Source organism: Siphateles boraxobius, unplaced genomic scaffold (assembly GCF_051911475.1).
Source record: "Siphateles boraxobius isolate OS27281-9 unplaced genomic scaffold, OSU_SipBor_1 77, whole genome shotgun sequence".
Taxonomy (NCBI): domain Eukaryota; kingdom Metazoa; phylum Chordata; class Actinopteri; order Cypriniformes; family Leuciscidae; genus Siphateles; species Siphateles boraxobius.
The window spans coordinates 22,979,603-23,002,780 of NW_027509205.1; the positions used below are offsets into that span (position 1 = coordinate 22,979,603).

Here is a 23,178-nt window from a genome sequence, read left to right on the forward strand (position 1 = left end):
CGGGAGTTGACAGAATCCAGCAATGTCCCAGCTAAAGAGTCTAGCCATGTCCCAGCTGAGGTTGATGGGAAGTTGACCGTATCCAACGTTGTCCCAGCTGAGGTTGATGGGAAGTTGACCGTATCCAACGTTGTCCCAGCTGAGGTTGATGGGAAGTTGACAGCATCCAGCCATGTCCCAGCTAAAGCGTCTAGCCATGTCCCAGCTGAGGTTGAGGGGAAGTTGACAGAATCCAGCCATGTCCCCCCAGAGGTTGATGGGAAGTTGACATCCAGCCATGTCCCACTTGAGGTTGATGGGAAGTTGACAGAATCCAGCAATGTCCCAGCTAAAGAGTCCAGCCATGTCCCAGCTGAGGTTGATGGGAAGTTGACAGCATCCAGCCATGTCCCAACTGAGGTTGATGGGAACTTGACAGAATCCAGCAATATCCCAGCTGAGGTTGATGGGAGGTTGACCGTATCCAACAATGTCCCCCCTGAGGTTGATGGGAAGTTGACATCCAGCCATGTCCCAGCTGAGGTTGATGGAAAGTTGACTACATTAAACGTTATCCCAGCTGAGGTTGATGGGAAGTTGACTGTATCCAACAATGACCCAGCTGAGGTTGATTGGGAGTTGACAGAATCCAGCAATGTCCCAGCTAAAGAGTCTAGCCATGTCCCCCCTGAGATTGATGGGAAGTTGACATCCAGCCATGTCCCAGCTGAGGTTGATGGGAAGTTGACCGCATCCAGCCAAGTCCCTGCTGAGGTTGATGGGAAGTTGACAGCATCCAGCAATGTCCCTGCTGAGGTTGATGGGAAGTTGACTGTATCCAGCAATGTCCCAGCTAAAGAGTCTAGCCATGTCCCAGCTGAGGTTGATGGGAAGTTGACCGTATCCAACGTTGTCCCAGCTGAGGTTGATGGGAAGTTGACCGTATCCAACAATGTCCCCCCTGAGGTTGATGGGAAGTTGACCGTATCCAATGTCCCCCCTGAGGTTGATGGGAAGTTGACATCCAGCCATGTCCCAGCTGAGGTTGATGGGAAGTTGACTGTATCCAACAATGTCACAGCTAAAGAGTCTAGCCATGTCCCAGCTGAGGTTGATGGGAAGTTGACTTTATCCAATGTTGTCCCAGCTGAGGTTAATGGGCAGTTAACAGCATCCAGCCATGTCCCAACTGAGGTTGATGGGAAGTTGACAGCATCCAACAATGTCCCCCCTGAGGTTGATGGGAAGTTGACATCTAGCCGTGTTCCAGCTGAGGTTGACGGGAAGTTGACTGTATCCAATAATGTCCCCCCTGAGGTTGATGGGAAGTTGACATCCAGCCATGTCCCAGCTGAGGTTGATGGGAAGTTAACCTCATCCAGCAGTGTCCCAGCTAAAGAGACTAGCCATATCCCCGCTGAGGGGATGTTGACAGAATCCAGCCATGTCCCCCCTGAGGTTGATGGGAAGTTAACTATATCCAACGTTGTCCCAGCTGAGGTTGATGGGAAGTTGACATCCAGCCATGTCCCAGCTGAGGTTGATGGGAAGTTGACAGCATCCAGCAATATCCCAGCTAAAGAGACTAGCCATGTCCCATCTGAGGTTGAGGGGAAGGTAACTGATGCTAGCAATGTCTCTGCTGAGGTTGATGGGAAGTTGACTGTATCCAATGTTGTCCCAGCTGAGGTTAATGGGCAGTTAACAGCATCCAGCCATGTCCCAGCTGAGCTTGATGGGAAGTTGACCGCATCCAGCCATGTCCCAGCTGAGGTTGATGGGAAGTTGACAGCATCCAGCCTTGTCCCTGTTGAGGTTGATGGGAATCTGACAGCATTCAGCCATGCCCCTGATGAGGTTGATGGGAAATTGACTGCATCCAGCCATGTCCCAGCTGAAGAGTCTAGCCATGTCCCTTTTGAGGTTGATGGGAAGTTGACAGCATCCAGCAACGTCCCCGCTGAGGTTGATGGGAAGTTGACCGTATCCAATGTTTTCCCTTCTGAGGTTGATGCGAAGTTGACATCCAGCCATGTCCCTGCTGAGGTTGATGGGGAGTTGACAGAATCCAGCAATGTCCCAGCTAAAGAGTCTAGCCATGTTCCCGCTGAGGTTGAGGGGAAGGTAACTGATGCTAGCCATGTCTCCACTGAGGTTGATGGGAAGTTGACTGTATCCAATGTTGTCCCGGCTGAGGTTAATGGGCAGTTAACAGCATCCAGCCATGTCCCAGCTGAGCTTGATGGGAAGTTGGCAGCATCCAGCAATGTACCTGTTGAGGTTGATGGGAAGTTGACAGAATCCAGCAATGTCCCACCTGAGGTTGATGGAAAGGTGGCCGCATCCAGCCATGTCCCCACCGAGGTTGATGGGAAATTGGCAGCATCCAGCAATGTGCCCATTGAGGTTGATGGGAAGCTGACTGCATCCAGCCTTGTCCCCGCTGAGGTTGATGGGAAGCTCACAGAGTCCAGCCATGTTCCAGCTGAGGTTGATGGGAAATTGACCGCATCCAGCCATGTCCCCACTGAGGTTGATGGGAAGGTAACTGATGCTAGCAATGTCTCTGCTGAGGTTGATGGGAAGTTGACTGTATCCAATGTTGTCCCAGCTGAGGTTAATGGGCAGTTAACAGCATCCAGCCATGTCCCAGCTGAGCTTGATGGGAAGTTGGCAGCATCCAGCAATGTCCCTGTTGAGGTCGATGGGAAGTTGACAGAATCCAGCAATGTCCCAGCTGAGGTTGATGGGAAGTTGACCGCATCCAGCCATGTCCCAGCTGAGGTTGAGGGGAAGGGAACTGATGCTAGCAATGTCTCTGCTGAGCTTGATGGGAAGTTGGCCGCATCCAGCCTTGTCCCCACTGAGGTTGATGGGAAGTTGACCGCATCCAGCCATGTCCCTGTTGAGGTTGATGGGAAGTTGACCGCATCCAGCCATGTCCCAGCTGAGCTTGAAGGGAAGTTGGCCGCATCCAGCCTTGTCCCCACTGAGGTTGATGGGAAGTTGACCTCATCCAGCCTTTTCCCAGGTGAGGTTGATGGGAAATTGGCAGCATCCAGCAATGTCCCCACTGAGGTTGATGGGAAGTTGACAGCATCCAGCCTTGTCCCCACTGAGGTTGATGGGAAGTTGACCGCATCCAGCCATGTCCCTGTTGAGGTTGATGGGAAGTTGACAGCATCCAGCCATGTCCCAGCTGAAGAGTCAAGCCATGTCCCAGCTGAGGTTGATGGGAAGTTGACAGCATCCAGCCATGTCCCTGCTGAGGTTGATGGGAAGTTGACATCCAGCCATGTCCCTGCTGAGGTTGATGGGGAGTTGACAGAATCCAGCAATGTCACAGCTAAAGAGTCTAGACATGTCCCAGCTAAGGTTGAGGGGAAGTTGACAGAATCCAGCAATGTCCCAGCTAAAGAGTCTAGACATGTCCCAGCTAAGGTTGAGGGGAAGGTAACTGATGCTAGCCATGTCTCCACTGAGGTTGATGGGAAGTTGACTGTATCCAATGTTGTCCCAGATGAGGTTAATGGGCAGTTAACAGCATCCAGCCATGTCCCAGCTGAGCTTGATGGGAAGCTCACTGAGTCCAGCCATGTCCCCACTGATGTTGATGGGAAGTTGACCGCATCCAGCCATGTCCCAGCTGAGGTTGATGGGAAGTTGGCCGCATCCAGCCATGTCCCAGCTGAGGTTGATGGAAAGTTGGCCGCATCCAGCCATGTCCCCACCGAGGTTGATGGGAAATTGGCAGCATCCAGCAATGTGCCCACTGAGGTTGATGGGAAGCTCACAGAGTCCAGCCATGTTCCAGCTGAGGTTGATGGGAAATTGACCGCATCCAGCCATGTCCCCACTGAGGTTGATGGGAAGTTGACCGCATTCAGCCATGCCCCTGATGAGGTTGATGGGAAATTGACCGCATCCAGCCATGTCCCAGCTGAGGTTGATGGGAAGTTGACCGTATCCAATGGTTTCCCTGCTGAGGTTGATGGGAAGTTGACATCCAGCCATGTCCCTGCTGAGGTTGATGGGGAGTTGACAGAATCCAGCAATGTCCCAGCTAAAGAGTCTAGCCATGTTCCCGCAGAGGTTGATGGGAAGTTGACAGAATCCAGCAATGTCCCAGCTGAGGTTGATGGGAAGTTGACCGCATCCAGCCATGTCCCAGCTGAGGTTGATGGGAAGTTGACCGCATCCAGCCATGTCCCAGCTGAGCTTGAAGGGAAGTTGGCCGCATCCAGCCTTGTCCCCACTGAGGTTGATGGGAAGTTGACCTCATCCAGCCTTTTCCCAGGTGAGGTTGATGGGAAATTGGCAGCATCCAGCAATGTCCCCACTGAGGTTGATGGGAAGTTGACAGCATCCAGCCTTGTCCCTGCTGCGGTTGATGGGAAGCTTACGGAGTCCAGCCATGTCCCAGCTGAGGTTGATGGGAAGTTGACAGCATCCAGCCATGTCCCAGCTGAAGAGTCAAGCCATGTCCCCGCTGAGGTTAATGGGAAGTTGACAGCATCCAGCCATGTCCCAGCTGAAGAGTCTAGCCATGTCCCTTTTGAGGTTGATGGGAAGTTGACAGCATCCAGCAACGTCCCCGCTGAGGTTGATGGGAAGTTGACCGTATCCAATGTTTTCCCTGCTGAGGTTGATGGGAAGTTGACATCCAGCCATGTCCCTGCTGAGGTTGATGGGGAGTTGACAGAATCCAGCAATGTCCCAGCTAAAGAGTCTAGCCATGTTCCCGCAGAGGTTGATGGGAAGTTGACAGAATCCAGCAATGTCCCAGCTAAAGAGTCTAGCCATGTCTCCACTGAGGTTGAGGGGAAGCTGACTGTATCCAATGTTGTCCCAGATGAGGTTAATGGGCAGTTAACAGCATCCAGCCATGTCCCAGCTGAGGTTGATGGAAAGTTGGCCGCATCCAGCCATGTCCCCACCGAGGTTGATGGGAAATTGGCAGCATCCAGCAATGTGCCCACTGAGGTTGATGGGAAGTTCACAGAGTCCAGCCATGTTCCAGCTGAGGTTGATGGGAAATTGACCGCATCCAGCCATGTCCCCACTGAGGTTGATGGAAAGCTCACTGAGTCCAGCCATGTCCCCGCTGATGTTGATGGGAAATTGGCAGCATTCAGCCTTGTCCCTGCTGAGGTTGATGGGAAGCTTACAGAGTCCAGCCATGTCCCAGCTGAGGTTGATGGGAAGTTGACCTCATCCAGCCTTGTCCCTGTTGAGGTTGATGGGAAATTGACCGCATCCAGCCATGTCCCAGCTGAGGTTGATGGGAAGTTGACCGTATCCAATGGTTTCCCTGCTGAGGTTGATGGGAAGTTGACATCCAGCCATGTCCCTGCTGAGGTTGATGGGGAGTTGACAGAATCCAGCAATGTCCCAGCTAAAGAGTCTAGCCATGTTCCCGCAGAGGTTGATGGGAAGTTGACAGAATCCAGCAATGTCCCAGCTGAGGTTGATGGGAAGTTGACCGCATCCAGCCATGTCCCAGCTGAGGTTGATGGGAAGTTGGCCGCATCCAGCCACGTCCCAGCTGATGTTGATGGAAAGTTGGCAGCATCCAGCAATGTGCCCGCTGAGGTTGATGGGAAGCTGACTGCATCCAGCCATGTGCCCGCTGAGGTTGATGGGAAATTGGCAGCATCCAGCCTTGTTCCTGCGGAGGTTGATGGGAAGTGGACATTCAGCCTTGTCCCAGCAGAGGTTGATGGGAATTTGACAGCATTCAGCCGTGTCCCAGCTGAGCTTGATGGGAATTTGACAGCATCCAGCCTTGTCCCTGCTGAGGTTGATGGGAAATTGGCAGCATCCAGCAATGTCCCTGTTGAGGTTGACGGGAAGTTGACCGCATCCAGCCTTGTCCCAGCTGAGGTCGATGGGAAGCTCACTGAGTCCAGCCATGTCCCCACTGATGTTGATGGGAATCTGACAGCATCCAGCCATGTCCCAGCTGAGGTTGACGGGAAGTTGACGGCATCCAGCCATGTCCCCACTGAGGTGGATGGGAAGCTCACTGAGTCCCGCCATGTCCCCACTGATGTTGATGGGAATCTGACAGCATCCAGCCATGTCCCAGCTGAGCTTGATGGGAAATTGGCAGCATCCAGCAATGTCCCTGTTGAGGTTGATGGGAAGTTGACCGCATCCAGCCATGTCCCTGCTGAGGTTGATGGGAAGCTTACGGAGTCCAGCCATGTTCCAGCTGAGGTTGATGGGAAGTTGACCTCATCCAGCCTTGTCCCTGTTGAGGTTGATGGGAATCTGACCGCATTCAGCCATGTTCCAGCTGAGGTTGATGGGAAGTTGACAGCATCCAGCAACGTCCCCGCTGAGGTTGATGGGAAGTTGACATCCAGCCATGTCCCAGCTGAGGTTGATGGGAAGTTGACAGCATCCAGCCATGTCCCTGCTGAGGTTGATGGGGAGTTGACAGAATCCAGCAATGTCCCAGCTAAAGAGTCTAGCCATGTCTCCACTGAGGTTGATGGGAAGTTGACAGCATCCAGCCTTGTCCCTGCTGAGGTTGATGGCAAGTTGGCAGCATCCAGCCATGTCCCCACTGAGGATGAAGGGAAGTTGACCGCATCCAACCATGTCCCAGTTGAAGCGTCTAGCCAAGTCCCTGCTGAGGTTGATGGGAAGCTCACTGAGTCCAACCATGCCTCTACTGTTTTTGGTGGGAAATATGCAACATCCAGCCACATCCCCACTAAGGTTGATAAGAAGTTGACATATCCAACCAAGTCCCTGCTGACGTTGAAGGGAAGTTTACATCCAGCTATGTCCCATCTGAAAGGTCTAGCCTTGTCCCCACTTAGGTTGATGGGAAGTTGACTAAATATGTCAAAATTGAGCACATGCACTCAGAGATAACTAGATTTAACTTTCAGATCTTGATTTTAGTCAATAAAACCAGTTATATTTCTGGAAATGTTTGGGTTTTTTTTTGGTCTAAGATTTATCTTTTGCGTAATGTTTCCTAATATCTCTGAAACAATTCCAAGGTTGCTATTATGATTGCCCAAGTTACCACTTATTTTTCCTGTAATCATTTTCAAGGGGTATTTATGAGTTTATCAAGAGGAAAACTTAAGCATCTTGGTGGTTTATTTCTTGTCAATGGTTTTTAGGGGTCCTGAGAAGTTTTTTTTTAAAGTGCAAGTTTTTGAAATAATTTTTTATATCTGTGAAAACTACACTAGTGCATATTTATGAAACTAATGTCAGGTGCATGCATATGTTCAGACTAATGCCTGAGTATTTGACAATCAAAAGAACAACAGTGGATCAGAGGACTGTTTTTGCACTGCTCAATTACTGCACCATTAATACAACCAGTGGAGATGTATTTAAATGTGTAGAGGAATGCTTGTGTGTGAAGGCATGGAAAATGATTATTGCCAACTACTGTCCAGGCAGCAGAATACAGTGTTATTAGCTACTGAACTGCATTTATAGGAATTTGTACAATACATTTAAAGTGGTTTTGGGGTTAGTATTTTAATGTGACTTTAAAAGAACCTGTAAAAGAAATAAAGAGCACTACATAAATAAAGGTGACTTACTTTGAAGATGCTTTACAGCGATAAAACAAATTATGCATTTTGGCTTTTTCCAGCTGAAGTCAGTTCAGTTTTGATTTAGTTGTTTGAAAGATCAATTATTAAATCAGTTAATTTTATCTGTAAAGCAGGTCTGCAAAAAAATTCATCCAGCTCAGTTTAGTTCTCATACAATAGTGTCAGTTGAGTCCAATCAATAATGTTGTTGAATATAACAAGACTAAGCAGGGGCCTGTACCATGATGGTAGTTGAACAAACTCAGAGTTACAGGATTAGTTTCGAGTTGACAAAACCAATCCAACCAGGCTTTGTTGGTACCATGATGATCCTCAACTTTCTCTGTCAAATCAGGCTTTAATCCTAAGTTTAGGAGTTTAGGTAAGGTAATTTATTTATAAAGCACAATTAAAACAACGGATAGTTGACCAATGTGCTGTACAGTTTGTAGAAACATGCAACAAGCGAAATGTACAGAACATTTAAACAGTGTAATACATATAACAGCTCTCACCAAGCAAACAAGCTACCAACATATCAGCAGTTAGAGTTAGACAGAAAAGCCAGAGAAAAAAAGTTTTTAAAAGAGATTTAATAGATACCAATGTGGAGGCAGTTCTAATATGCAAAGGCAAACTATCCCAGAGTTTAGAAAATGCCAAATTCAGTATCTCCGAAAATTAGAATATTATTTAAGAACAATACAAAAAAAGGATTTTTAGGAATGTTGGCCCACTGAAAAGTATGAACATGAAAAGTATGAGCATGTACAGCACTCAATACTTAGTTGGGGCTCCTTTTGCCTGAATTACTGCAGCAATGCGGCGAGGCATGGAGTCGATCAGTCTGTGGCACTGCTCAGGTGTTATGAGAGCATAGGTTGCTCTGATAGTGGCCTTCAGCTCTTCTGCATTGTTGGGTCTGGCGTATCGCATCTTCCTCTTCACAATACCCCATAGATTTTCTATAGGGTTAAGATAAGGCGAGTTTACTGTCCAATTAAGAACAGGGATACCATGGTCCTTAAACCAGGTTCTGGTAGCTTTGGCACTGTGTGCAGGTGCCAAGTCCTGTTGGAAAATGAAATCTCCATATCCATAAAGTTGGTCAGTAGCAGGAAGCATGAAGTACTCTAAAACTTCCTGGTAGACGGCTGCGTTGACCTTGGATCGCAGAAAACACAGTGGACCAACACCAGCAGATTTCATGGCACACCAAACCATCAAAGTGGAAAGATACTGTATCTTTCTGAAGATACAGACTGTGGAAACTTTACACTGGACTTAAAGCAACGTGGATTCTGTTCCTCTCCTTTCTTCCTCAAGACTCTGGGACCTTGATTTCCAAAGGAAATGCACAATTTACTTAATCAGAGAACATAACATGTATGTTTGGCATAAGAAGTTCAAGCGGCCACATCTGTTGAGCGGGCGTGGTGTTCGGCGCGGTTCTGTGTGCTCACTTGTTGTGTCTTACGCCGGTTCATTTTCTCTTCGTGTTGTCGACATCACTTTTTGTAATAAATCCCCTATAGAATGAGCTGTGTTGTGATGTCTTCACTTGTGTTACGGTTACGGACGTAACAGGACCACTCAGCAGCAGTCCAGTCCTTTTTGTCTTTAGACGCTTCTGACGCTGTGTCTTGTTCAAGAGTGGCTTGCCACAAGGAATGCGACAGCTGAAACCCATGTCTTGCATACGTCTGTGTGTGGTGGTTCTTGAAGCACTGACTCCAGCTGCAGTCCACTCTTTGTGAATTTCCCCCACCTTTTTTAATGGGTTTTGTTTCACAATCCTCTCCAGGGTGCGGTTATGCCTATTGCTTGTACACTTTTTTCTACCACATCTTTTCCTTTCCTTCGCCTCTCTATTAATGTGATTGGACACATAGCTCTGTGAACAGCCAGCCTCTTGTCAGTTTTGTCAGTGCCACAGACTTATCGACTCCATGCCACGCCGCATTGCTGCAGTAATTCAGGCAAAAGGAGCCCCAACTAAGTATTGAGTGCTGTACATGCTCATACTTTTATTATTATTCAAATATTTTTATTGAATTTTGAATTGTAAACATTTATGAAACGCTTAACAAGTCCCCATACAGCAACCCCAACATACATAATAATAAATGACAGTGTAAATCATAAAAAAAAAATAAAAAAAAAAATAAGACGTCTGGCCAATAGAGATGAAAACGCAATGGCGTCTGATTGTGCACCAGATATTGTCATCCCAGCAGGTGTCACACCAAATATTGCGATTTCAGGGGCAGGACTTATCTCTCTGTCACAAATGTAAGAAAAAGTGTCAAAAATGAAAGACCAAAACTGTATTAACTCTGGGCAAGCCCAGTCGGAGCCTGACAGCATCGGGAGCAAGTCAGGACGACATCTGGATATATCCTGGCAAGCTTACTCCTAGATAAATGAAGCCTATGGAGCACCTTAAACTGAAGCAAACCATGTCTGATGCAAATCGAAGTTGAATGTATTCTCTTAATTGCGCTTTGCCAGGAGTCGTCCGACAGTCTAAATCCTAGTTCTACCTCCCATCCTGCCCTAATATGACTATGTGACGGCGAGGCGATCATCTGAATATCCTCATATAAACTACTCACTCCTCCCCTTTGATTTAGATCCCCCTCCAACCACTCATCTATCCAGTTATTTGACGAGAGTAACGGAAAGGAAGGGAAATGTTTCCGAACAAAGACGCGCACCTGCTGATACCTGAAATAATGCGAACTGGGGATATTATACTCATTTACCAGCTGCTCAAATGACATGAACACAACATCCTTAAAAAGATCCTTCACCCGTTTCAGACCATTCCTGGACCATGACTTAAATACTGTATCCATGAGTGAGGGTGGAAAGAGTGCGTTGGCCGAGATTGGGAGAGAGGACATAGCCTGTCTATGTTTGAAGTGGGTCCTGAATTGGGTGCATATTCGAAGTGAGCCACTCACAATAAGATTATTTGTAAGGCGCTGCTTACTGAGTGACAATGGCGCACATTCTAAAGAAGGTAGGGACACCGGATGAGCGGAATGTTGTTCCATTTTAACCCATACAGGTCCACCCCCCTCGTTAGACGCAGAGACCCAATATATTAATTTATGAATATTAGCTGCCCACTAATATTGTAAAAAATTTGGTAATGCCAAGCCTCCCGCCTCTTTCTGTTTCTCCAGATGTGACCTCCTTATTCGTGGGATGGTCTTGTTCCAGAAAAAGGTTGAAATAGATTTATCAAGCTCTTTGAAAAAAGACTTTGAGATAAAAACAGGTATTGTATTAAACAAAAATAAGAACCTGGGCATAATTATCATCTTGACAGAAATAACCCTGCCAGTAAGTGATATAGGCAGCGCTGACCAACAGAAAATGTCCTGTTTGGCCTTTTCCAGGGCTGGTTTAAAGTTATGCTTGAATAAATCCCTGTACTTGCTAGTTACTGAAACGCCAAGATAAGTAAAAGTGTCGCGAGTTTCTTTCAGTTGATATGCCTCAAAAGACATGATAACACCCTGATAACACCCGTGAGCTCCTCGGCACTCCTAAGTGCAACCGCTAGTGGTTCAATGGCGAGGTCAAACAGAAATGGGTTCAATGGACAGCCCTGTCTGGTCCCCCTACCTATAGGAAAATAGTCGGAGATTATTTTATTAGTACGGACGGAGGCCTGCGGGGTAGCATACAGGGTCCTGATCCACGTAAAAAAGCCGGTCCAAAACCAAACCTCCCCAGAGTTGCAAAAAGATACTCATACTCAATCCGATCAAACGCTTTAATGAGCATCGAGGGAGAGCAAAACCTCTGCTGTAGGTGGAGTTTCCGGGGAGTAAATAATGTTAAAAAGCCTCTGTATGTTGCCAAAAAGCTGCCGCCCAGTAATAAAACCAGTGTGATCTGAATGTATCAATGTATGCATAACAGACTCCAATCTACTAGCCAGAACCTTGGTCAAGATTTTGTAATCGCAGCACAGTAGACTCACAGGCCGAAATGACTCACAATTCAGAGGGTCTTTTCCTTTCTTAAGAAGGACTGAGATAGTGGCCTGGGTAATTGTGGGAGGGAGAGTCTTCGCTCCAATGCCTGGGTATATACATTTTTTAAAAGAGGTGTTAGTTTAACTGAGAATTTCTTAAAAAATTCAATAGGGAAGCCATCCGGGCCGGGAGCTTTACCGCTCTTCATTTTTTTAATTGCCCGATCAATTTCGGCTGCTGAAATGTTACTATCAAGATCTGCCCTGTCTTGTCGGCCTATGGTTGGGATCTCGAGACCATCGAAAAACTGAGCTAACTTAGTGCTATCACAATTTTCAGTGGCGTAGAGATCTTCATAGAATTTTCTGAATTGTTTATTTATGCTTTTTTGATCTGTGCTTCTCCCTTCTGGAGTGTTAATCTCTGCTATAAATCCAGCCTCTGTGGATTGCCTTAGCTGATGGCTAAGTAGTTTGCTGGCTCGTTCCCCATGCTCGTAAAATTCCTGACGAGATTTAAGATAGAGCTCCTCAGCTACTCCAGATGCGAGAGTATCGAATTCTGTTAATAAACCTCTAATAATTCTCTCTTTACAAAGAGCCACAGATGGCGCTTCAGAATTTTTATGATCAACGTCCCCTATCAAAGAGATCAACTCATTAAGGCGTGCTGACCGTTTTCTGTTCATGCTTACATTATAAGATATTATCTGACCACGTAAATATGCTTTCATTGCCTCCCACAGGTTTGAGTGGCTCGTGTCTGGTGATTGGTTTGTTTCTAGAAAGAAGTCGATTTGGGCGGATAGGAAGTTAACAAAATCTTCATCAAACAAAAGATGTGGGTTAAGTCTCCAATTGCGTTGTGGAGGCTCGTTATCTGGAAAGCAGAGGACCATTGTTACTGGGCTATCGTCAGAGATAACAATACTGTCATATTCACTAGACTTCAGCAGGGGGAGGAGTTTCTTGTCCAGCAAAACATAGTCTATCCTGGAATACAAATTATGTACTGGAGAAAAAAAAGAATACTGTCTAGAAACCGGATTTCTATATCTCTATGCATCAATCACTCCCCATATGCTTGGAGAAAAGCGTTAATAGTCTCTGCTGATTTACTAAGTGTTCTCAGTACAACCCTAGAACGGTCCATAGTGGGATCCAAAACACAGTTTAGATCTCCCCCAAGAACCAATTGGTGACTGTTTAATTCTGGAAGGAGTGAGAAAAAGTCAGTAAAAAATTTAGCATTATCCCAGTTTGGAGCATAGACGCAGGCCAGTACTACTGGTAAGTTAAATAAATGTCCTTGAACAATAATAAACTGACCGTCTCTATCTTGAATCGTATTTGTCTGTACAAATTGCACTTCCCTGTGGATAAGAATGGCCGCACCGCGGCATTTAGCATTAAATTTGGAGTGGAAAATCTGGGAAAAGCCCCCTCTCTTAAGTCTGGAGTGATCCTTATCAAGCAAGTGTATCTCGGCTAAGAATGCTATGTCTGTTTGCAGCTTTGATAAATGAGAAAATACCTTACTACGCTTTACTGGGTGATTAAGCCCTTTGATATTCCAGTTCGTGAATTTAGTGTTTGCCCACCCCGAACCACTAAACTTATTTCTCGCCATATTCTAGTATCTGAAATGACCTGACAGCAGCCTGTCTAGAAACAACCTGATCGTAAAGACTTTTCACAACTGACAGATCTCTGTTTAGACATTGTGTAATTAAAACCAATAATAAAAAACACAAAAACAACAGAAAATACAAAAACACTAAATCAAACATATAACCCCATTGCTGGCCTCTCCCCGAACGAAAGGCTGCATACTCCCCCAGTCGTACATTATCGCACAACATAAAGCTTACCTTGTGAGACCGAGTCCCACCAAAACTATATTAATAACAGAATAACATGTTGCAGCTAATCTTAACTGTAATCAAATATAGTACACACTCCCTAAATGTCCAATCTAGCACCTTTTACACTTTATGTGAGTTTCTTTTTATGTAAAATTTTTCTGGTGCATAATGGATCCAATAGAACAAAATCAACTTTCAATGGAGTTTCAAAACTGTCCAGTCATGCCAACAAGGCCTTCGGCCAAAAAATAACAGTGAAGCTCTAGGTTCAAGGAAATGTACATTTTAAAAATCAACACGTTATGTGTTATCAAGGCCAAATCCACCCAAAACAGAGAGTTTGTCATAAATTTACGCCTTTGCTGACGGTCTTTAGCTGGTGATTGGATATATTAAAATCCCCTTTGCTTAAAGTCTTTTTCAGGATGATAATCCGGATAACATTGGTCAAACATATCTCTGGATCCGATGTAAGAAACCACGGAAAAGTACGTCACTCGATCTGCGCTGTCACACCTTTAGGTTGCGCTTCAGGTTTACCATTATGAAATCCTTGGCCTGTTTTAGATCTTTAAAGCTTGTGCGTACACCATCTGACGTCGTTATCCTCAGCTCCGCCGGGTACCACAGGCCGTAGCGGATTCCCTCACAACTCCTTAATAGGCCCCGTACTTCATTGAACTTTGCCCGCTGCTTGGACACTGCCTGTGTGTAGTCTGGTTGGATGCGGATCTTATCACCGTCACCCGTAGTCAGCTGTTTCATCTGCCCAGCTTTCCTTAGTATTTCCTCTTTCTCCTGGTAATAATGGCATCTGATGACGAAGCCTCTCGGCAGGTCACTGTTACCCGGTCTCACGCGCAGCGTACGGTGTGCCCGGTCCAGTAAAGGGGGCTTATCGAGACCAAGCATCTCCTTCAGATATAAAATCTGTCGCGCGCTTCCCGTCCTCCCGTCTTACCTTTATCCCGGTAATACGCAGGTTATTGTGACGTGACCGTACCTCCAGGTCCTCATTTCGTGCTTTCTGGGTAGCAAGCTCCCTCTGCACGTTAGCCATGTCCCGCTCCAGAGCAGCAATCAGATCGGAGTGGCTGTTGGCTGCAGAATCGAGTGCGACCACCCGTTTATCTAGGGCTTCACTCTTGGCGTTAGCATTATCGTTGGCTAGTTTAATTTCTGCTCTTAACCTGGTTCCGAATTTCAGCGGATTGTGTCTCTGCTTTAGTGAGCAATTCCGTCCTTAGCGCCGGGCGATTGCTAGGAGGATGGCCTCATGTCCGGGTCCGCGGTCAAGTGCGGCGTTAGGTACAGCATCCGGTGTAGCGTTAGCCTCTGGGCTAGCCTTGGAGCTAACCCTTGTATGAGGCGCTTTTCGGTTTTTTTTTTTACATTCTCAGCGAGCGTTAGGTCAAAATGTCAAGCCTGGTACGACGTCTTGGATTCAATAATGAGCGTGACTCAAGGAATTCACATTAAATTGCTGCTTCTATATTTCTTAATAGTGTTGGCGAGGAGTTCGGTAAACCACGTCCTCACATGGCGCCGCTCAGAACGGAAGCCCCCCATGCTCATACTTTTCATGTTCATACTTTTCAGTTGGCCAACATTTCTAAAAAATCTTTTTTTTGTATTGGTCTTAAGTAATATTCTAATTTTCTGAGATACTGAATTTGTGATTTTCATTAGTTGACAGTTTTTATAATCACAATTAAATGAAATAAACATTTGAAATATATCAGTCTGTGTGTAATGAATAAATATAATATCCAAATTTCACTTTTTGAATGGAATTACTGAAATAAATAAACTTTTTGATGATATTCTAATTATATTACCAGCACCTGTATATCTGTGTATCATCTGCATAACAATGGAATGATACTCTGTGTTTTTGAAAGATAGCGCCAATTCGAAGCATGTACAATGAAAACAGAATGGGTCCCAAAATGGACCCTTGAGGTATCCCACATTTAAGAGGGGCAGAAGAAGATGTAAATTCCCCCACGGTGACTGAAAAACTTCAGTTAGTTAAATAGGACTTAAACCAATTTAAAACTACCCCTTGCATCCCTACCAACCTCTCCAGCCGTGCAATAAGAATGTCATGGTCTATAGTATCAAATGCCGCGCTCAAATCGAGTAACACCAAAACGGCAGCATTTCCAGAATCCACAGTTATTAAAACATCATTAAGAACCTTTAAAAGTGCAGATTCTGGACTGTGATGTTCTCTAAAACAAGACTGAAACTTTTCAAAAAGCAAATTCTCTTTTAAAAAAGACTGCAGCTGAATGAGAACTGCTTTCTCTAGTATCTTTGAGAGAATGACAACTTTGAAATAGGTCTATAATTATCTAATGCATTTGGGTTCAACTTAGTATTTTTAATTAAAGGCTGTATCACAGCGTGTTTAAAAGTGGCAGGCACAGACCCTGATACATGGCAGCTATTTATTATGTTTAAAACACTAGTCCAACTGTATCAAAAGCCTGTTTGATTAACTTTGATGGGACAATATCAAGTGGGGAGTCCGATGGCCTCAACTGGTCTACTATTTTTGCCAAACTGGAAAGATGAAGAACCTCAAAGTGGTCAAACACCATAGGACAATATGGTGTAGCTGGGACAATACAAACATCAGGAGGAATTTGAGACCTAATTTTATCGATTTTTGAAACAAATAATGTTTTAAAATGTTCACATGTATCCATCGACATATCAGGCATATTTACGATGGATTTATAATAGAGTTTATAGTACTAAATAGTACTCTAGGTCTATGACAGTTTCTCTCAATAATATCAGAGAAATACTGTGCCTTCGCTGTTCTAACAGCACCTTGATATGTCTGCAACGAGTCCCTTAATATATCATAGGACACTTGGAGTCTGTCCTTCTGCCATTTACGCTCTGCTCTTCTACAGATTTGTCTGAGTGCGCGTGTAGTGTCATTTATCCAGGGCTCTGCCTTAGTTTTTACACGCCTCACCTTCAAGGCTGCAACATCATCTAAAATAGTTGTGCATACAGAATTAAAAGAAAAAAGCAAAGACTCAGGGTCTGAATAGGATAAAAGATGAGCATCAGCCACATTATAATTGTTCGCAAATATCGTAGCAAACTCATTAATGACACCAGTATTAATCATACGACATAGGCGTACATTTGGGCGAGGTTTATCAATATGGCATGCAAAAGAGACCCCAAAAATGACTGGTTTATGGTCAGAAAAGACAGCATCACAAACATCTACATAAGATACAGAAATGCCATATGACAGAACTAAATCCAATGTGTGTCTGTCACGGGTGGTGTATGGCAGGAAGCACGAGGAGACGAGGAATTCAAATAAACAATAAACTTTACTATAAATCAAAACAACAAACAGGTACAGGCAGACAGAGCGGATGCAAACACCAGTTAACATAGACGAGAACCGACCAAGACAGACTGAACAGAAGAAACTAAATACAGAGACAAATGAACCATAATGATGTGAAGACAGGTGACACAGATGATGATAACGAGGAACAGGCTGGTAAGTGAGGGAGTGAGTTCAGGTGTGGAGACAAGGAGGATTCTGGGAAGTGTAGTGCAGACAAGGACAGACAGGTGCAGACGAGGACTGTGACATTACTCCCCCCTCCCGGTAGGCGTGACCTCACGCCTTAAAACAGGGGTGGGAGGGTGGGCATCCTGGAGTCTGTAACGGGAAGGCGGACCGGGTGCAGGAGGATGGACTCCAGGATGGACCAGGCGGCCATGGCGGAGCAGGACGTGGGCGTGGCCATGGCGGAGCAGGACGTGGCCATGGCGGAGCAGGACGTGGGCGTGGCCATGGCGGAGCAGGACTTGGGCGTGGCCATGGCGGAGCAGGACTTGGGCGTGGCCAGGGCGGAGCAGGACGTGGGCGTGGCTGAGCAGACGAAACCTCGGGCGTCCAGGGTGGAGCTGTCGGACCCTCGGGCATCCAGGGCGGTGGGGACCCTTCGGGCGGCCATGGCGGTGAGGACCCTTCGGGCGGCCATGGCGGTGAGGACCCTTCGGGCGGCCATGGCGGTGAGGACCCTTCGGGCGGCCACGGCGAGGGCCTATGGCCCCCCCCAAAAAAATTAAAGGGGAGAGTGACAGAGTCATTACCAGTCTCTGGGCTGGACGGAACCAGCGGTGAAGGGGTCTCTGGGCTGGACGGGACCAGCGGTGAAGGGGTCTCTGGGCTGGACGGGACCAGCGGCGAAGGGGTCTCTGGGCTGGACGGGACCAGCGGCGAAGGGGTCTCTGGGCTGGACGGGACCAGCGGCGAAGGAAGCTCAGGGCTGGACGGGACCAGCGGCGAAGGAAGCTCAGGGCTGGACGGGACCAGCGGCGAAGGAAGCTCAGGGCTGGACGGGACCAGCGGCGAAGGAAGCTCAGGGCTGGACGGGACCAGCGGCGAAGGAAGCTCAGGGCTGGACGGGACCAGCGGCGAAGGAAGCTCAGGGCTGGACGGGACCAGCGGCGAAGGAAGCTCAGGGCTGGGTTCATGGGCTGAAAGGATTGTGTGTGCTGCCCACACACACACAACAGCCATGGATCCCACAAGTAGCACTGCGTCATCCAGAGCTGGCTGGACGGTCTCTGGCTGGACGGTCTCTGGCTGGACGGTCTCTGGCTGGACGGTCTCTGGCTGGACGGTCTCTGGCTGGACGGTCTCTGGCTGGACGGTCTCTGGCTGGACGGTCTCTGGCTGGACGGTCTCTGGCTGGACGGTCTCTGGCTGGACGGTCTCTGGCTGGACGGTCTCTGGCTGGACGGTCTCTGGCTGGACGGTCTCTGGCTGGACGGTCTCTGGCTGGACGGTCTCTGGCTGGACGGTCTCTGGCTGGACGGTCTCTGGCTGGACGGTCTCTGGCTGGACGGTCTCTGGCTGGACGGTCTCTGGCTGGACGGTCTCTGGCTGGACGGTCTCTGGCTGGACGGTCTCTGGCTGGACGGTCTCTGGCTGGACGGTCTCTGGCTGGACGGTCTCTGGCTGGACGGTCTCTGGCTGGACGGTCTCTGGCTGGACGGTCTCTGGCTGGACGGTCTCTGGCTGGACGGTCTCTGGCTGGACGGTCTCTGGCTGGACGGTCTCTGGCTGGACGGTCTCTGGCTGGACGGTCTCTGGCTGGACGGTCTCTGGCTGGACGGTCTCTGGCTGGACGGTCTCTGGCTGGACGGTCTCTGGCTGGACGGTCTCTGGCTGGACGGTCTCTGGCTGGACGGTCTCTGGCTGGACGGTCTCTGGCTGGACGGTCTCTGGCTGGACGGTCTCTGGCTGGACGGTCTCTGGCTGGACGGTCTCTGGCTGGACGGTCTCTGGCTGGACGGTCTCTGGCTGGACGGTCTCTGGCTGGACGGTCTCTGGCTGGACGGTCTCTGGCTGGACGGTCTCTGGCTGGACGGTCTCTGGCTGGACGGTCTCTGGCTGGACGGTCTCTGGCTGGACGGTCTCTGGCTGGACGGTCTCTGGCTGGACGGTCTCTGGCTGGACGGTCTCTGGCTGGACGGTCTCTGGCTGGACGGTCTCTGGCTGGACGGTCTCTGGCTGGACGGTCTCTGGCTGGACGGTCTCTGGCTGGACGGTCTCTGGCTGGACGGTCTCTGGCTGGACGGTCTCTGGCTGGACGGTCTCTGGCTGGACGGTCTCTGGCTGGACGGTCTCTGGCTGGACGGTCTCTGGCTGGACGGTCTCTGGCTGGACGGTCTCTGGCTGGACGGTCTCTGGCTGGACGGTCTCTGGCTGGACGGTCTCTGGCTGGACGGTCTCTGGCTGGACGGTCTCTGGCTGGACGGTCTCTGGCTGGACGGTCTCTGGCTGGACGGTCTCTGGCTGGACGGTCTCTGGCTGGACGGTCTCTGGCTGGACGGTCTCTGGCTGGACGGTCTCTGGCTGGACGGTCTCTGGCTGGACGGTCTCTGGCTGGACGGTCTCTGGCTGGACGGTCTCTGGCTGGACGGTCTCTGGCTGGACGGTCTCTGGCTGGACGGTCTCTGGCTGGACGGTCTCTGGCTGGACGGTCTCTGGCTGGACGGTCTCTGGCTGGACGGTCTCTGGCTGGACGGTCTCTGGCTGGACGGTCTCTGGCTGGACGGTCTCTGGCTGGACGGTCTCTGGCTGGACGGTCTCTGGCTGGACGGTCTCTGGCTGGACGGTCTCTGGCTGGACGGTCTCTGGCTGGACGGTCTCTGGCTGGACGGTCTCTGGCTGGACGGTCTCTGGCTGGACGGTCTCTGGCTGGACGGTCTCTGGCTGGACGGTCTCTGGCTGGACGGTCTCTGGCTGGACGGTCTCTGGCTGGACGGTCTCTGGCTGGACGGTCTCTGGCTGGACGGTCTCTGGCTGGACGGTCTCTGGCTGGACGGTCTCTGGCTGGACGGTCTCTGGCTGGACGGTCTCTGGCTGGACGGTCTCTGGCTGGACGGTCTCTGGCTGGACGGTCTCTGGCTGGACGGTCTCTGGCTGGACGGTCTCTGGCTGGACGGTCTCTGGCTGGACGGTCTCTGGCTGGACGGTCTCTGGCTGGACGGTCTCTGGCTGGACGGTCTCTGGCTGGACGGTCTCTGGCTGGACGGTCTCTGGCTGGACGGTCTCTGGCTGGACGGTCTCTGGCTGGACGGTCTCTGGCTGGACGGTCTCTGGCTGGACGGTCTCTGGCTGGACGGTCTCTGGCTGGACGGTCTCTGGCTGGACGGTCTCTGGCTGGACGGTCTCTGGCTGGACGGTCTCTGGCTGGACGGTCTCTGGCTGGACGGTCTCTGGCTGGACGGTCTCTGGCTGGACGGTCTCTGGCTGGACGGTCTCTGGCTGGACGGTCTCTGGCTGGACGGTCTCTGGCTGGACGGTCTCTGGCTGGACGGTCTCTGGCTGGACGGTCTCTGGCTGGACGGTCTCTGGCTGGACGGTCTCTGGCTGGACGGTCTCTGGCTGGACGGTCTCTGGCTGGACGGTCTCTGGCTGGACGGTCTCTGGCTGGACGGTCTCTGGCTGGACGGTCTCTGGCTGGACGGTCTCTGGCTGGACGGTCTCTGGCTGGACGGTCTCTGGCTGGACGGTCTCTGGCTGGACGGTCTCTGGCTGGACGGTCTCTGGCTGGACGGTCTCTGGCTGGACGGTCTCTGGCTGGACGGTCTCTGGCTGGACGGTCTCTGGCTGGACGGTCTCTGGCTGGACGGTCTCTGGCTGGACGGTCTCTGGCTGGACGGTCTCTGGCTGGACGGTCTCTGGCTGGACGGTCTCTGGCTGGACGGTCTCTGGCTGGACGGTCTCTGGCTGGACGGTCTCTGGCTGGACGGTCTCTGGCTGGACGGTCTCTGGCTGGACGGTCTCTGGCTGGACGGTCTCTGGCTGGACGGTCTCTGGCTGGACGGTCTCTGGCTGGACGGTCTCTGGGACTATGGCCTTCCTGGCAGCACGTGCTGATATAAGTGGGGGATCGGCGATGCAGGAAACCAGTCCTGGACGTCCATATACCGATCCGGTGGCTGGTTTGATGGTGGGCGTGATGGAGATGGCTGGAGACGGTGATTGTGTGGCAATGTCATCCGCCTCACCAATGGTGAAGGTTGAGCCACACAACCACAGCACATGATCTAGGTACCGGGCAAACGAACCTGGCCGTTGCTGGAGCTTGCTGGTACAAAGGTTCATCCAGACCACACCAGAATACGGTCTTCAGCGCATCGTCAGTCCAGTCCACGAGGTGGGATATTTCAAGGAATTTTGCCACATATTCCTCAATTGGGCTACCGTCTTGAAAACAATGGACCAGACGATCGGCTGGGGTGAATGGAGAGTGAGCTGGGTTAACCGGGGTGAGAAGAATTCCCATGATGACTCTTTACTTGGTCGGTTCTTCTGTCACGGGTGGTGTATGGCAGGAAGCACGAGGAGACGAGGAATTCAAATAAACAATAAACTTTTCTATAAATCAAAACAACAAACAGGTACAGGCAGACAGAGCGGATGCAAACACCAGTTAACATAGACGAGAACCGACCAAGACAGACTGAACAGAAGAAACTAAATACAGAGACAAATGAACCATAATGATGTGAAGACAGGTGACACAGATGATGATAACGAGGAACAGGCTGGTAAGTGAGGGAGTGAGTTCAGGTGTGGAGACAAGGAGGATTCTGGGAAGTGTAGTGCAGACAAGGACAGACAGGTGCAGACGAGGACTGTGACAGTGTCCATGCTCATGTGTTGGACCATTTACGGATTGCACAAGATTAAAAGAGTCAACGAGATTTAAGAAGTCTTTCACCAGGGGGTCCGCTGGACAACACACATGCATGTTAAAATTAAAATGAAAAACAATTAAAAACGTATCAAATTTCAATAGAATTTCCCCTAGAAATTCTGAAAAATCATGAATAAAAGCTTTATTAAATTTTGGCCAATAAATCAGCACACACAACACTGGTTCATCTAAATCAAGCTCGAAGGCTTGCAGTTCAAAACAGAAAAAAATTCAGTTTCCACGAGACGACAGTGAAAGCTGTTTTTAAAAGCAGTTGCTAGACCTCCTCCCTTGCCTGTAGATCGAGGAGAATTAACAAATTTACAGTCTGAGGGAACAAGGTTGGCAAAGGGACTTAAGTCACCAGTAGATAGCCATGTCTCAGTCATAAATTGAACATCCAGTAGTTTCGATGTAAAGAAATCTCGTAAAATAAACGTCTTATTGCAAAGCGATCTCGCATTAACCAGTGCCATTTTGATTAATATAGTCGCCTGCCGACTGTGATGTACGACACAGTGGTCGAAGGTTTCGGATATCTATACCCCTACCTTTACAGAGATATGGCATCTTTTGTATAAGATGTTGTTTGGTGGACATTTTCGGAACAATTAGCGGAAGCAATGCATATGCTGGCTCCAGTGAGCGCCAATGAATGAATGAATCGATGATCGTCCCACGCACCATTTAATCCATGACGGTCGAAGTTGGTCTTAGACTCCAACAACAGTTTTGCCTTAAGTTTGACAGAAAGCCCGCCTCGTTTCCCACGTCTTCTACGCTTCTTCAACGGAAGAGCGCAGGGGAGCTGATACAGCGAAAATGCCACAGCGGACAGATCTGGAGGAAAGTATGAACACGATCCTCCCCGTTCTTTACCCGCCAGTATATCCACAGTGATTCTGATATTAATGAGCATTTTTCGATCGTAAACCAAAATAGCGGTAACATCCTGGACCAAGAGTGAGACGAACAAAATAAAGACAAACAGAACAGGCAGTAGATGGCCAGCCACACACACCGGCGCCATCTCGGTATCGTAAAATCTGAGTTTAGGTGTGACATCAGTAGCGAACGGCAAATCACATGCTGAGAAAGAGTGAAACTGCTATTCATTTCTCATGAGAGATGCAGCGCAATTCACTTTTTAAATAAAAGTATTAAAATAGTACGAATTTAAACAAATTTACACTGCAATAATTAAATAGCTGTCTATGAAAGAGGACAGCTAAAAGAAAAAGTCTCGCTACTGTATATCAGTGCAAGTAAAAGTTATTTTATACAGCTGATAAAGGTATAGAGAGAGTTGAACATTTAAGCTCACATGTAGTCATTTTATAGCTTCATCTATTGATTCTAAAGCGTATTTATATTAGCTTTATATATTTATTCATTTAAACTCTGCGTAATAATAGTTGATGAACTAAAATTGTACATGTGTGATTAATTAAGGGTATAACAATTACATAATATCTAAATCATTCAAATTTATTATTCTAAATAAG

The 23,178-nt window shown here is 48.7% G+C and overlaps 1 protein-coding gene across 1 annotated transcript in view; it reads left to right on the forward strand.

Annotated features, from left to right (window-relative positions):
- LOC143725693 (uncharacterized) overlaps positions 1 to 23,178 on the forward strand; it is a 74,354-nt gene that overhangs the window by 39,991 nt on the left and 11,185 nt on the right. Inside the window, exon 8 of the mRNA XM_077218318.1 lies at positions 5,614 to 5,655. Within this exon, the coding sequence (XP_077074433.1) occupies positions 5,614 to 5,655 (42 nt within the window). The remainder of the gene's footprint in view (positions 1 to 5,613; positions 5,656 to 23,178) is intronic.